Source organism: Cryptomeria japonica, chromosome 7, assembly GCF_030272615.1.
Source record: "Cryptomeria japonica chromosome 7, Sugi_1.0, whole genome shotgun sequence".
In the NCBI taxonomy this organism is placed as follows: domain Eukaryota; kingdom Viridiplantae; phylum Streptophyta; class Pinopsida; order Cupressales; family Cupressaceae; genus Cryptomeria; species Cryptomeria japonica.
The window spans coordinates 319,899,774-319,916,061 of NC_081411.1; the positions used below are offsets into that span (position 1 = coordinate 319,899,774).

The 16,288-nt window shown below is 34.8% G+C and overlaps 1 protein-coding gene across 1 annotated transcript; it reads right to left on the reverse strand.

Moving 5' to 3' along the window:
• Positions 1–12,369: 12,369 nt before the first annotated feature.
• On the reverse strand, positions 12,370–13,467 carry LOC131856725 (G-type lectin S-receptor-like serine/threonine-protein kinase SD2-5). The gene has a single exon (XM_059208624.1). The coding sequence runs from the start codon at positions 13,465–13,467 to the stop codon at positions 12,370–12,372; it is 1,098 nt and encodes a 365-aa protein (XP_059064607.1).
• Between the last annotated feature and the right edge of the window lie 2,821 nt (positions 13,468–16,288).

The window sequence follows — 16,288 nt, forward strand, 5'->3', positions numbered from 1 at the left end:
ATTGAAGGGATTAGGCTAATTTATTAAGATTAGATGGGTTCTAGAACAATGCTTTAGGAGGCAAGTGGGAGATGTAGGAAAATGCAAGTGGATGGAGGGGAATTTTAATTAAAATAAATTACTTCATTTCAACTAAAATAGAAACAACTTGCATAAATACAAGTGGGGGATTTAAATAAATAAATTAGATTTATTTACTTGCTAGGGTCAATTTAATTAAATGTAAATTTAATTAAAAAGGGGGAAAGGGGAATTTATTAAATAAAGTGATTTATTTAATTAAAGGCTAGAAAAGGGTTGGGTGAAGTTAATTAAATAAATTAAGTAATTAATTTAATTAAATAGGTGAATGTGAAGATTTTAATTAAATAGAATTTAATTAAAATAGAGGAATGAGATTAAAGTGAATATTAAATATTCATTTTAGGAAAGCGATCATTTTTATATGTCTAAATTTTGCCCCTCTTTAAGTGACGTGTGTGCAGATGTTGATTCAAAGAAAATTTGTCGGATATGTCGAAATGTTGATATGATTCCCATGTGTCAAACTTATCGATATGATGCCCTATATTTGGTGAATGATATTCATGATGCCCCCTCGGGAGATGAATCAAGGATTTAGAAAATTTGCCGATGAGTGTTTTTGAGATTGATTGCAATATAAGAATATTGACTGCGTTAAATGTAGTTGGATTGATTCATCTCTCGATCATGATGATGATAAGATAAAAATGAGGAAAATGAGGAAAATACATGCCCCACTTATTAGCCTTGTTGACTTTTACCTTATAAAAAGGTAAAAAGTAATTTTATTCTTATCATTTGCACATTTGTCTCCTTAAGATTGTGACATTTTTGACAAAGATGCCAGTTCCATATGCCTCTCACCGATTTGAGTGTGTTCGTTGATATTAGAGGCCCATCGTGTATGGTCCACCTGTAAGTGATCTAAAAATTTTCACATTTGTGATTAATTTTCCCTTTTTTAATCACATTTTTATTTTTTTGTTTAAAATTTATCGTTTTAGCGCATAGAGTGCTTTCCATAGCGCATACAATAGAGAAGATAGCACATAGGTTTAACCTAGTTAGGTTAGCATGTAAGTTGCATTCTATAGCGTGTCAGCAGGTTAGGGTAGCACATCGAGTGTTTTAGCATGTAGGGTTGACAGGTTAGCGCTTAGAGTAGATAGGTTAGCGCGTTGGGTAGATTAGCGCTTTAGGTTAGCAAGGTAGCACATTCGTGGAACTAGTTAACGCATAGAGGTATTTTAGCGCATAGAGTAAAGTTTCTAGGGCATTGGTGAAGAAAGATAGCGCATAAGTAGCAATTTAGCGCATAGGAGGTATGTTTTGGCGCGCAAGGTCCAAAAATGGGTGAAGAAGGTTTAGGAAAATGCGTCAAGGGTTGAATAGATTACGTAGATGGCTTAGGGGTTGATAAGTGCCTGCTGAGTGTTTTGAGATGGGTATTGAGCCAATGTTTTGCCTACTGTGATGATGTCTGATTTTTAATATGATGATTTGGAGTCTGTTTAAATTGCTTTCGATATGAAGTGCCAAGCTGATTGATTGTGTTGATGAGGATCTTGGTTTTCTTTTGATGTGGATCTTTGATTTTTTCCTTGTGATATGAATTTGATGTCCGATATGAGTTCTGATTCTTGATTTCTGATATGATTCCTGATTTGATGCTTGTGATATGATGCTTGCGATATGGGTCTTTAATATTGCTTTCGATATGATGCTTGCGATATGGATTTTGATTATCGACATGGGTCTTTGATTTTCGATATGGGTCCTTGATTTGATGCTTGATTTTTTGATATGGTTCTTGAGTTGATGGTTGATTTTTCGATATGGTTCTTGATATTCGATATGGGTCTTTTGATTTTCGATATGGTTCAGATTTTTTGATATGGGTCTTTGAGTGATTTCTTGATATGGGTCTTTTGATTTCTTAATGTGGTGCTTCATTGTTTCAAGTTGATTTTGTTTTGATTGGATATATTGGATAGATGTGGGAACTGATGATGGACATTTGTTGTTTTGCAGGCACAACTTGGCGTACTTCAGTCACGAGAGCGATTTTTGTGACCATGGTCATTGATTCCGTGATTGTCACAGGCTAATAGAGATGTGATTGAGAGATGCGAGTTATCATCCTTACTAGACATGCCTCGGTATATCATTAACTAGGGTTTGTTGATAGCTTTAGCAGAGAGGTGGCCCAGTGACACGAACACCTTCCACTTGACTACGAGCGAGATAACAATCACACCAGAGGACTGTTATCACATTCTGTGGATTCCTATAGTGGGGGCCCTATTTTCGTATGAGTAGACTGAGGAGGGTGGGATAGAGGCTCTCTGTCGCATCTTCCAGGATGATCAAATCTATGGATATGAGATCCCTTGGCAAGAGTTCATGGATTTTGATTGTGCTTCGTTGCCCTCAGTACTAGCAGGTTTTATTGGTGGATTTTTGTGTCTTGACCATAGGTCAAAGGGACTAGTTGTAGGATGGGGATTGGTGTTGGAGGATATGGTCACGTAAGGATGCAAGTTCGCATGGGGGTCCTATATGTTAGCCCACCTTTACAGAGAGCTTCACCAGGTGGTGTATCTAGGATATAGCAGTTTATCCACAGGGGTGACATTACTACAGGTGTGGGCCTGGGAGCATACTCCTGCAATGAGGCCACTTGCAGACAAGGATAGGCCAGCTTAGCGAGCGTATATTTATGGTTATACAAGTATGTTTATCCAGCGGAAGCTGGGAAAACTAGAGCACTGGCAGAGGGTACTGGATGACATTGATACAGTCATTTCGAGACCATACATGGATTGCGAGGTGTGGATTGAGGATGAGCTAGAGATGCCCTATGTGTATATGTTGAGATATTTGATCAAGCGGATGCCCTTTATCATCGACCAATTTTTGCACAATCGTGTGAAACGATTATATAGGAGACAACAAGGTATGCCACAGGGAGCGTACTTGTATGCTCGCTGGAGACAGGATGTGCTAGAGTGGGGACCCGTTGTAGATAGTGTAGTGACGGTAGAGGAGTATATGACATTAGCAGGATAGATATGGGACTATGGGGTCGGGATTGTGGATGCAGGGATGATCGAGGAGTTTGTAGCGTACTTCGTGGCATGTGGAGTGGTACGGATATCTGATACGAAAGAGATGTTACCTACCTTTGATGATGGAGGATTCAAACAGAGATATGAGGAGGGAGAGGAGGTAGGAGATGGGGGTGGGGATGTGGAGGAGGCGGAGATGGAGGAGGTGGTGGAGGAGATGGAGGAGGTGGTGGAGGAGATGGTGGAGGTGGAGGGAGAGGACGAGGGGGAGATAGAGGACGAGGAGGAGATAGAGGATGAGGGGGAGATGGAGGGAGAGAAGGAGATAGAGGGAGAGGAGGAGATGGAGGGAGAGGAGGAGGTCTCATTCTTGGTGTTGGTGGGGTTAGAAGGGTAGGGGCAGTGCTAGCAATGGTGGGTGGTATAGAGGATGACAGGCGACCCTCCCAGAGGAGGAGATCTGATGTTTTACCTCCACCAGTGCCTCGGACAGGGATAGGTATGGGTGGGACCATGACACAGGTACTCGTACAGATTAGGGTACCCACCCATCGACATGATTCACATACAGGGCGCTACAGGTCTTATCTCTTTGATTATGTAATCTTATAAACAAGTGCTTACCCAAGGGGAGGCACTTGAGGTAATGCTACTCTTAGTTTCATTTATGTACATAGTATAGTTAGATCTCTTTAGTTCAATTCACTGTAAGATATCCTTTGACAATTACACAATGTTTTAGTCACTTGTTGGTTTCTTGTAGCAGTTATTATTTTGATTCATTAAATAGTGTAAGTGTTAATTATTGATTTTCACGTTACTATTACTCTAATTAGGATTACATATTACCATGTTTTGTTTTTATTACACTTGTTCTTTCTTTGAAATTTCATTATCAATCATAATAGTCTTTAACAATTGTTTTCATGTACTTTACTACAATCTTTGTAATTAATATAGGATAATTTAGCCTAGAATGAGTTCATAATGCACATACTGTGATTTCCCATTTCAAGTTATATGACCCTTGGTTTAACAAGTAAATGCAACCTCTAAACCATGAAGGATTTCTTAGTTTCAATGATTATCCTTGAGTTGTGGATTCAACTATTTAACCATACTTGAATCTCAATTGGAATTAAAAGCCTCGACAAGTTCTAGTATCTTATCCTGCAAGAATAGAGTCAATTATAGACCAATTATAATAATGACAAAGGAAATCATATGACCCTACATCACATGGATTTACCTTACAAATAATATACTCTCAAATGCCTTCATATTTTAGACAACTCAACCCATATCTAATAATATATTCCAAAATCATAACCCCCTCGTGCCAAGTTAGAAAAAATTTAACTATTAAAAAATCATTATAAGATGTTCTACTAATATTCCTTGCATATAAATCTAACTAAAATCTAAAACAAGTGTAGAAATTGTACACCTAGGAAGTAATCAGATTCCTTGAAACACAAAAGATGAAATGGACACATAATCCAAAACAAACATGAATATTTCTTAGATTGATTTACCAAATAAAATTTATAGTACTATAGTAGAAATCAGACTTAGAACTAGACAATGATTTTATTTAAGTAGTCATTTTGACAATTTATGAATCTTAGACAATTATAGGCATAACCCTAAGATTGGATTAAAAAAATTTAGTTGTCTTTCCCCAAAACTCAACAACTAACACTTTCAATACCTAAAAAATATAATTTTATGAGAAGGGGAAGAAATTTAGATTGAAAATAATATTAGCATTTGGCACCATATAGTTATTATTTTTTGCAACTAATTTAGGCATAAGAAATATCAAGAGAATCTTCAAACCTCTCCTCCATTTTATCCCTTTTAAATTATAAACTTCAACTAACTTGCTCAAAATTTTACTTGCATTCATGTCCAAATTTTTACCCATGTCTAACAATGTTTTCCTAGCTACATTTTGACTTTGCAAGTGAAAAAATAAAACCTCATGAACTTACACTTTAACTTGTAAATGAAAAATAAAATTACTTGCAAAGATTTTTTCTTATTGAAACTCCTATTTCAACTTACATCAACAAGTAAGTGCATCAAGATGGGAAACCAAAATGCGGTCTTAAGATACCATTCTTCTTATGAAATCAACAACATTTGAAATTCGACGAGAAATTGAAGATAGCTACACGCAAAATTTGAAGATGAAACAAGAACAAGAGTTGTAGTGCTCTGAATACATTTTCTAAACTACTACATATTTTTAAAGAGATGGTAGCTCTATTAAGGGTTTTGAAAAGGGGGGTCACATAAAGTGGTCATGTTTTTATCCTAAAACATAACATAGTATCTGTTGTGGTCCCCTAAAATGTTAACATTTTTTATAATATTAAAAATTTCTCTAGTGAGAAATTGTCTATTACTATGTAGTTTATGCCAAATTTTTTGGATTTTTTTTAATTTGAATATGTGACTTTTTACCAATTTTTGAAGTGGACACATCCTAAATAATAAAAATTTGAGTGTGCTCCCAAAATTAAATCCTTTTTTCAATGTGTATAATGGAGTCTAGTTTCTAAAAAGGTAATTTGTTTCAAAATTTGATGAATTAGTTAAAAAATATACCCAAAATACCACATGTTGGTTTTTACCAAAAATTGAACATACTAACAAAAGAAATTAAAGATAAAAACCATAACATAATCAAAATGTGAAAAAAAATATATGGTTAGATAGCTAAGAGAGAGCCTAACATCATTGTGGTATTTTTTAAACTTTGCATTGGAAGACATGCAAACTCTGTGGAGAGCATGACCAAAAATGTGTGAAATTTTTTTTACCTTTTCAAAAAAACACATCTTTGGTATGAAATGGTTGTCTAATACCAAGGCAAAACCAACCCAAAGGGTAAAGGGTTAAAATTTCTCAATGCATACCATTTTCATTTTGTACATTTCCTAACCCCCCATTTTTCTTCAAATCAAACATAATTTGTCAACAACAATATATACATGAAATATAACATTATGTATTTAAGTTATATCCCATGTATATATTAGAAATTAATTTGAGAGTGATTTTAGATCTTGAAGACTTATAATGTATATTCTAGGTTTTAGAAGATCGCATAAACTTTTAGATAGCCAAATTGTTGTAAATATGCCCTTTAGCTTGTCATTGATGTCAACTCTATGGTCTAGAAGTAGTCTGATTGTATACAAAGTAATCCGGTTGAGCATAGACAATGTATATATGAGCCAAATTTTGTGTGGATGGTAAAGAATCTATCTAATGATATTCAGGATCATAAATAATGTGTTTTCAAAAAGTATGAGAACTCTATTTGGTCTAGATAGTATCAGAGTTGTGTTCAAATGAGTAAATTTAGAGGTTCTATAAGTTCAAGTTGTTGCAGAGGAAAGCATTTCATTCCCTATCTTGCTGGTAGGCAATCAGTATTACAGATTGTTAGATAATGTTCTTAATTCCTATTTTGATGATCCACTTATCTTAACTTTGGTCCAGATTAAGAATTGGTGCATAGTGACCTATCCCTTGAAAATGTTTTGATTGAACAATTATGTTTGGCCTACATTCAAAACTCTTTTTGAAGGATGAGTTGACTCGGTATAGGCCTTTGCACACTATTCTTGCCTTTCACATAAATTACTTTTGGGCTGATGGTAAAATACACATTACATCTACTTCAGGCCAACTTTATGAGGAGTATTGTTGATCTAGATGGTGTATATATATATAAGTCAAATTAGTTGTGTACTAGAGGGTGTAATATGGGGATGAGATAGTAACATGTACAGTGTGAATATGATGCAAAGTTGAAGCGAAACAGAGGTTCAAAAGTGATATAGAGTAGTCAGATGAGCTTTAATCAACAAATCGTTATCTACATTCTAGTAGATGTTATTTCTCATGCAGTTCAATCTATTTATCATATTGTATTTGGACAATTGCTTTTCTATCTTTCCCTAAAGAAGTGATCTTCATTTGTGCAAGTCCCTTTATTGTATCTTGCCTCAGGTTGTGTGTCTTAGTTTGCAAGTCTAGGGCAGTGAGCTCCCTAATTAGAGGCCTAAAACATTGTAAATAATTAATACATATTGTGAGTTTGATTCTCACAATGGTTTTTCCCAATTTCAATTTTCTACATAAAAATCTGGGTGTTCTTGTATGAATACATTTGTTGCTTTTTTTATTTACTTTCATGCGCATATGTTTGGGTGGATGTTATGGTTCAAGCATTCTAGTGTGAACTATATAATTATTTAGTATATGCTAATTCACTCCCACTTTTAGCATCCAAAAGTGTTCAACACAAATTCCAGTAATCAACATTCTCTTATCAATAATCTCTTGCTCTCCATCTTACTCTATTTATCTCCCCCAAACTCTAGACCTAGCTCTCTTCCTCTTGTGTGTGTTTGTCTCTCACCTCTCTCTCCCATCCCTAGGTATCTCTCACCCTCTCCCCCTCTCTATCTTACCTTCCCTCCATACCCACATCTCTATAATTGTCTACCTCCCTCTCTCTTCTTCTCCCTCCCTCTCTTATTGTTTCTCTCCCCTCTCTCTCCATTCTCTCAATCACTACCTCTCATCCCAACCTCTCTTCCACAATCTATAGGTCTCTCCCTCCCTCCCTCCCTCTCCCTTTACCTCTCAACCTCTCACTTCCTATGTCATTACCCACCTCTCTATACCCCTCTACCTCTCTCCTATGTCTCTCACCCCTCTTTTCCCAAGCTCTAGGTCTCTCAGTGCTCTCACCTCTATATATCTACTCTCTCTAGTTCTTTCCCTCCATCTCCACCTCTCTCCATGCCTTCTTAACCCTCTTTCTCTCTTTGTGAACTTATCTCTCATTTTATTCTCTCTCTCTCCTTTAGCTCTCTACCTCTCTCCTCTCTGTCTCTTAGTCACTCCCTATTACCTCTCCCTCCCTCCCTCCTTAGGCATCTCTATTTGTTCTCCTTTCTCTCTCCTCTTATTTCTTCCTCCCTTGTATATGGTGTATGTATGTCATTTCTAAACCACCTCTTGTGTCTTCTTGGTTTTTATTATACATGAGCATCTTGGATATCCAAGCTTTTTTCATTGCCTATTTTTAACATTTTTTCTTGGAGGCTAGCATAGAAAAGGGTTGAAGTATTACAACAACATGATGTCCAACTTATTGGATTTTGTGTATTTGATGCTTGTGTGGGGATATTCTGACCCTCCATAATGAAAATTAAATCAAAATATATTCCTGAAGAGGCTTGAAGAACAATTATGAACTTTTTCTGCTTGTACTGACTTAGGATTAATATATTCTTGCAATTAAATCTTTATCTTGGCATGAGTCATTTGTTTCACTTAGATGTGAGTTACTTGGAGTCATTTCTACTTTTTTGTAAGGTCAATTCCTTCCCAATCACAATCATGTTTGGAAAGTGTTCAATCTTCCTCTTCATTGCTGCAATTCTTTTTCTTAGGAAATGTGAAAATTGGTTTGCGAAGTTTGTGGGTGTAGACTTTGCAAGATTCTAGCCAAGGTAGATATGGACTCTTTGTGACTTGGCCAAGGATTAAAAGGTATTCTTGGATAAAATGACCATCAAAGGTGTTTATGATGGACTTATTCAAATTCTAGAAATCAGAGCTAGACAATTATAATGGTTTTGAAGGTTTCTGGGATGTTTAATATGTATATGGCAGGCCTCCAATCATCTACTATATGCTCTGGTTTGACAAACTGTAAGAGACAATTGCAGGCATGGCTTCACTCATTTGTTTGCCAATTCCCTATCATTCTCATTACATTGTTCAACATTTTATGCCTCTTAAGTTTAACTATAACTTTGCTGTGAAATGTTGATTCAGCTACGATACCAGTTTTAACAAGTGCCTTGGTTGCAGATAGTGTATTACACCCTCCCTTTTTACTGATAGATCTCAAATTGAAAAGAAATTCAATTTTTTCAGTGCTTTTTTTTCTACTTAATATGGAAATTATAAGATTAAAATTGCTTTTTTTCATGTGTAGCACCTACAGGTCAATTTTTTATCCAAATGTTGACATCAAGGTCTGGTATTTCAGCCACAAACACTTGAAGGACTACTTTGTACTTCATATAGTAAGTCATAGTTATGCTTTTTATTTGAAATTTATTCTTTCTTTGTTTTCTATGTTATGTTACAACATGTTTATTTCTTAAAAACTATAATTAAATTTGGAGCTATTAATGAATTATTTTCATGTAAATTTTGCAGATGCCTTGAATCCTTGAATTTTGGTCATCGTGCTTATTCTTCAAAAGAACTGGTGGGAGAAGATTATTTATTTTGGACACATCTGTAGTTGACTGCATCTCATGAACCTTTTTAAGGTACTGGATATGGCCAGCAAATAGTTGTTATCAATTGTATATACTAGAATAAAGATATTGTTTAAAATAGAGGATATTGTACATCCATTTAGGATTATTCAAGATACAGTGCACTTTTATTAATTGGTCCTATTTCAAGGAGTCATTTTTGCACACCTTGCAAAAGGAATGCATTAATTGGAATCAAGTATTATATTTTCATTATAATTTGTTTTTGTACTATAACTCTACATCTTTACAATTTAGTCATTGTGTGGTCTATGATCTGCATACATGTCTACCAAGCCATTGGCAACTATAACATCCGGCAAAAACCTCAATCAAACAAAAACAAAACTGTTTTGCCACTCTTTTGACAGGAACTTCGCTTCTGTGCAACTCTGGTTTTAGTAAGGCTTTCAAGCTTTCTTTTTTGTTCGAATATTGGGAGTACGAGGTTTTGATGCATGTTTCTAATCTTTTAGTTAATTCATTAGTTTTTACAAGATAATCAAAATTAGAAAATATCTATTGTTTATGTGTATAAGGTGCTTCCTTCTTCAACCACCTTGTCTTATAAATTAAGAGAATCAACACAATAAATTCTAGATTGCTATTCTTTACATAGGAAAGTGCCTCAGCTATTGCAAATAATTTAATTTTTCCTTTAGAAATAAGAGAGAGAGAAAATTGTAGAGTAAAAGAGTTTAGGCACCCCAAAAGTAGTGTTTATTATTGTTGTCAAATAGAAAAAAAGGAGGTTTGTTTCCCTTCCATTAGGATTAATTCTATTGAAAATGCTAATAATGTTCTTTGGGAAAGTGTGTTCTTACAATGGTTGGACAAAATGATTAATGCTTTTATGGAGAAAAAAGAAATGTTTCATCGTCAAAGTATCCTTTCATGCAAGATTGGCATTCCCCCAAATATATTCTATTTAATTCTCTTATGAGCAAAAAGGAAATCATCAACATGTTTAATATGTCAAGTATCTTAAGACAAAATTGAAATATATTTTCAAACATCATATTTTTAGTCTCATCAAAACATATCCTTAGGCATCCAAGTACACCCTCTAATTATCATGGAGACACATGAAAATGACTTAATATTGTGAGGTTAATATCACCTTATCCTAGGAAAGATAATATCAAATAATTTGTTTTTTTTTAACAACTTAAGAATCCTAAGGGATTGTAGAGTTAGTTGATAAATCCACTTTGATTTCTATTTATAAACTATTAACTAAATGTAGAAATTATGATGTTAACCTTTTATCCTCGATGATCAATGAACTAAATAAAATAAAATTTAAATGATCTAAATAAACCAAAAATTAGTAAAAATAAAAAATATATCTTTTTTATTATCTGCAAATCTTAGACAACAATTTTGTATTATAGCTTTTAATTTTTCTTTCATGACCAATCAACTAATTGGTAAACAAAAAATGCATAGATGGATTTTAATCATTTTTTTCCTAACCTAAGAGCCCTAAACAATTTATAGTAAGTTGAAAAATTCAATCTATTTTTTTCATAAATGATCAACTAAACAAAAGCTTAAACATTACTTTTGTAGGTTAAAAATAATGTTCTTTTTAAATTGCATTTCTTAAATGAAAAATCAACCAATCAATGAACTAAAAATATAGAATGATTTATTTATTTTTTTCAAGTTAAGAATCCTAAACAATTGTTGACTTAGTTGAAAAACTAACAACTTTATATTTGTTGATAAATGGTCAAAAAAAAAAAAAAAAAAAACAATACCATCAAATTATTTGGAAATTTTTGTTTTGCAACTTAAAAGTCCTAAATTATTGTTCAATAAGTTCAAAATACATCGTAATTTTATTAATAAACAAACAATGAAATAAAACTTTTGCATGCTAGAAAACATAATGTGTTTTCCAACCTACATTTTTTTTAATGAATACTCAACTAGTCAATGAACAAAAAAATCTACGAATTTGATTTTTTTTATCTCATAAATCTTAAATAATTGTTGACTCACTTGAAACCTCCAACCTATTTATTTTTCATAGACAATCAATTAAAAAGTTAAACAATGCTTTTGTTAGTTGAAAATCACACCATGTTTTCCATCTACATTTCTTTCATGTTGAAAAATCCAACCTACTTTTTGTTTAATGCTATGAGATTTCCATAATCCATGTTGTATTCTCTTAAAAAAAAAATGGATTCGATTGTGTATGTATTTTTTATTATCAACGTTTCGAATCACACTCTATGATTCATCAACAAGATGTAAAAGGAATTCCAAGGAGATGAAAAATAGTGAGTTACAGATCTGAGAGAGAATAAAAAGAGATGTGGGAAAGGAGAGGGCACAAAAAAATACTAGAAAAAACAAAAAACAATCTTATTTTTTAACTTTATTAAATGATAAATTATTAAAAAGAATCTGAAATGTAAATAAGAAAAAAAACAATTTAACTTAAAAAAATAAATAAATAAATAAAAGAAAATAAAATAAAAAAATAAAAAATCCTACACAATAGAAAACTCATATCTACACTCAATAATAGAGGGTAACCTAGGACAAACTAAACAAAAACAATATTAGTCAATATTTAGACACACCCTTGACAACTATTCTACTCATTAAATATTAGGTCGATAAGATTTTTTATTTTCCGAGTACGACGGTTTCCTTATCTCATCGTACCTTGCATCACATGCTGAAGATTATACTAATAACACAGGAGCACCCTGATCCATCTCGCTCATGTCTTCCAATGCCTTTACTATGCTCGACATTGCCGGCCTCCTTGTAAAATCATACTGAATACAACACAACACAATTCCTAATACTTTCGCTGCCTCCTGCTCTGCACCAATCCCTTCATCTTTGATTTCGGAGTCGACTAAATCCACGAATCCCCCTTCCTCTGCCTTACATTATAACACTGGAAACAATCCAGATCCCGGTGATGTATGCTCTCTGCTTCTCCTGCCGCTCACCGTTTCTACCACCATAACGCCAAAGCTATATATATCTGCCTTCTCAGTAAATTTCATGTCCAATAACTCAGGCGCCATATAACCTGGCGTTCCTCTCAACATGGTTATCACTTCACTCTGTTCTCTGTTAATCAGCTTTGCCAGCCCAAAATCTGAGACTTTTGCATTGAAATTTTCATCCAGAAGAATGTTCTGGCGCTTGATGTCGAAATGAATGATTCGTTCTCGACACTCTTCGTGCAAGTATGATAAGCCCCGTTCTATATGAAGAATCACTTTGGATCTGACCTTCCAGTCTAGTACATGTTGATGGCTTTCGTTGGGAAATATTCTGTCAAGCTGCTTCACTACTATCTTTGTGTTGTCCAACAGAACGCCCTCATAAACTGAACTGAATCCTCCACTGCCCAGCCTCATGTTGAAGTCATTTGTAGCCTTTTGCAAGTCCTCGAATGAGTACCGCACAGGTGAGCCAGTCGGAAAGTCTAAATCCCCATCCTTCTGCTCCTCTGCCCTACCGTTTGCCAATTTATATATCCATGCCCACAATAACAGAAATAGGGTAGCTGCAGCACCAGCAACAGAAACAGTGATAATTATAACTGAGTAATTAGGCGGCTTGGGTCTTGACTGAACTTTAATATAAACAATTGAATTGTAATAGAAACCGCTTGTTTTATTGTTCTTTTGCAAGGGGAAGACCGAGGACTTGAGATAACAATAGCCATGAGTAGAAATAGATTTTACATCATACCCAATGAAAGCTTCTTTGCAAGAACAATTTGTGGAGAAAAGATTTCTATAGTAATCTCCTTTGACCAGCTCTACAATAAAGGCATTTTCCCACATATAACTTAAGTACGAAACCTGCTCCAGCTCCAGAAAAGAATGATGTGGTGTCCTACTACTCCCTGTGGGTGTCCGTGAGCAAACGACGGGATTGTATGGACGACATCCCGAACTGGGATTTGAGGGGTCAATCTGGAAAAAGTATTTGTCCTTTCCTGGAAAGTTGCATCCATTAGCTGTACACATACCATACTGCCCACATATTGTTGGATAGTCACACCTTCTTAGCAGAGGGTTAACTACTGATAAAAATTCAAGATCATATATTCCAATGTTTGTTTGCAAAGAGTAAAATTTCATATGCCCATCATAAGAAATCTTCAAGTAGAGGGAACCTAAAATACATTTGAGGTGGGGTATTTGAGGTGGGGTAGTAGCTGTAAACAGAGCAAAATTTTCCTGATTCAATGATCCATAAAACATACATGTGCTTGTGTTGGTTAGAGAAATGTATGCATTAAGCTTATGTCCCACCTTCAACTTCTAACCCGACACCAATGTATCAGTTGGATGGTCAAAAGACTCCCACATCGTTCCATTTGAGCTGTTGAGGAGCACCAAATTCCCCGAGTCTTCCATCAACATCCCTTGAAAATCATTTGTGAATGTATTCGTAGACCAGACTAGAGTACTGTCAACATCTTTCAACACAAGATCTCCACTAGAGCTGAGTCCAAGGGTAGTGTTGCCTTGGACCAAACAACCTCCATTTGCAGTCAACACCATTTGCAGGACATCTAGGGTTGTATCCTATGGAATGTTCTCTGGGATTTTAGAAGCCGACACTTTTTTGTTTTGGAAAGGGGTTTGGAAAGGGGAAAGAAGGTATCCTAAACCTAACCCGACTGGAAAATAGAAAGGAAACTTAGAAAAACAGGGAAATCTTCATAAACATCTGCAAATAATAGCTACTGAGACTGACTATTAATGGAAAAGGCACAATACATCACAATCCCTCAATATCAGAAAAGAATAAGGCATTCAGAGTAACTCTGACATAGGACACAACACTTTAATCCAATTAAGAGAGTGTGCTTGTAAAGGGGGAGCTTCAACAAACAATCTTACAATTCATGATAAGACCCTTTTTTATTTCACAAGGATGGTATAATCTAAAATTAATTTTATGAACATGAAAGAGTGATCTATGCACATGATTCACCATTCCATAAAAAAGAATCCCAAAGTCGCACATCTAAAATTTGACAAGTAAAACTTAGCACAAAATATTTCTAAGAACATCAAGAAAGGCAACATGACACAGCTTGTTATTTGTAATAATATTAAGGCTCAACTATCAATTCTAAGACTTTACAAAACCAAGTCAGATCATCTAATTTATTTATTACTTTTACAAGATGTTTTGGACAACTCAGATCGCTTATACAGAGATTCAATCTCTTTCCAAAGCTAATACATTTGAGTTTTCAATATCGGCCTAAGAACTTGGAAGAAAAATAGGATCTGATTAGACCATATTCTTTTCTAAAAGAAATCCTCTCAATCATCCTTTATCTCTTGCTTTTATAGCCCTCTAAGCGGAGGATAAGATCTTCATTCCATTATTGTTCAAAAAGATCTGATCTGGAATGACAATGCTTGTCCACCTGTGTGCTGGAGAGCTTGTGAGCTAATTGAATGATTTAATAGAATAATTGGGTAATGAACTATGCCACTATAATGTAGTTCCCTTAAGGGATCGAGAGAATGGATTCAACAATACAAATTTTTGTAGCATCGTAAATTGTATCCCTATACAATATCATCCTCACCTAGGCCTCACCTTGGCATACCAACCTTCAATGCTTCATACCTACTTTGGTTCTTCTCACACCACCATGGAATTTATATTTTCAACTCTTATTCAATTTTGAGTCTTGATTAACAAGACCAAGATGGCCTAGGGGCCTTGGTCCTATAACAAGACCAAGACACCATGGCACCTTGGTCCTCCCAAAAGGGGCCCAAAATTGGACCCCTTTATGGTCACTTCTTGTGGGTGAGAAATTTATCCCCATGTCGGCCTACTCTAAAATTTTAAATAATTATGGTACTGTTAGGTATAAAAGGAAGCCTACCCCTCATCCTTATTTTAGAGATCTCTCAATCTGGATATCAATTACACTCTAATAAATTAAAGCCTAAGTAAGTAAGCAATCAAGAATCCATTAAAGCATTGAAGGAGAGTTCAAGTACAAGCATCAAAGATCAACATCCTATGAAGACATTCTACATAACATCCTAAGCGCTTGTATGAGGATTCAAGAAAGCTTCATCAAGGTATCAAGTTCAATCTCAAGCATTTTTCACATCCAGCCTTTCCCTCAAAAGGAAAGCATTCAACTTCAATTCAATTTCATTTCCAATTTTAATTACTATTTCAATTTCAAGTTTAATTTCTAAAATGATGTTTGGCCTAACACAAACCCCCATCAACAAACATATTTTTGTCATTTTGTGTGTAGGAAATTGACTCAGTAGCCACAAGCGAGGAATTTTGTAGAGTAGACGATGAAAACCACATCCAGCTTTTGAAGGCATGAAAAGTGAAGTATTTGGTTGCCACACACTACTTGTTCCTACTCTTGGGAATTTTTGACAAGCTTCTAATAGGAGATTTTGTGCATCATTTTGGTAAAGAAAAGTTTCAGCTTGTCTGCATCCAACATTTGGAAGATTGGGTCGCCCCACACCTCCTAGTCTTGCTAATTCAACCCAATTTTCCAATCACGGGTTCAAATCTATATCCTATTCTTAGATTCAACTTTACAGCTCTGCATGACATTTGGAACTTACTGTTATTTTTTTTAATGTCAAATTCTGATTGTTTGTCCTAGATCTATCATTGCAACTCAAACCTAATTCAACTACAATTTCAACTCAAATGAGGATTAATTTCAACACCAAACATATTTGTGAACTTGTCATAGCTCATGCTTATTTCTGATTTTTTATTCTTAGATCTAATTTTTAGGCATTTAATTCAATTCACCTTTCCTTCATGCAC

Excerpts from the sequence above, each read along its gene's own strand:
- LOC131856725 (XM_059208624.1), bottom strand. The coding sequence starts at position 13,467 with ATGTGTACAGCTAATGGATGCAACTTTCCAGGAAAGGACAAATACTTT.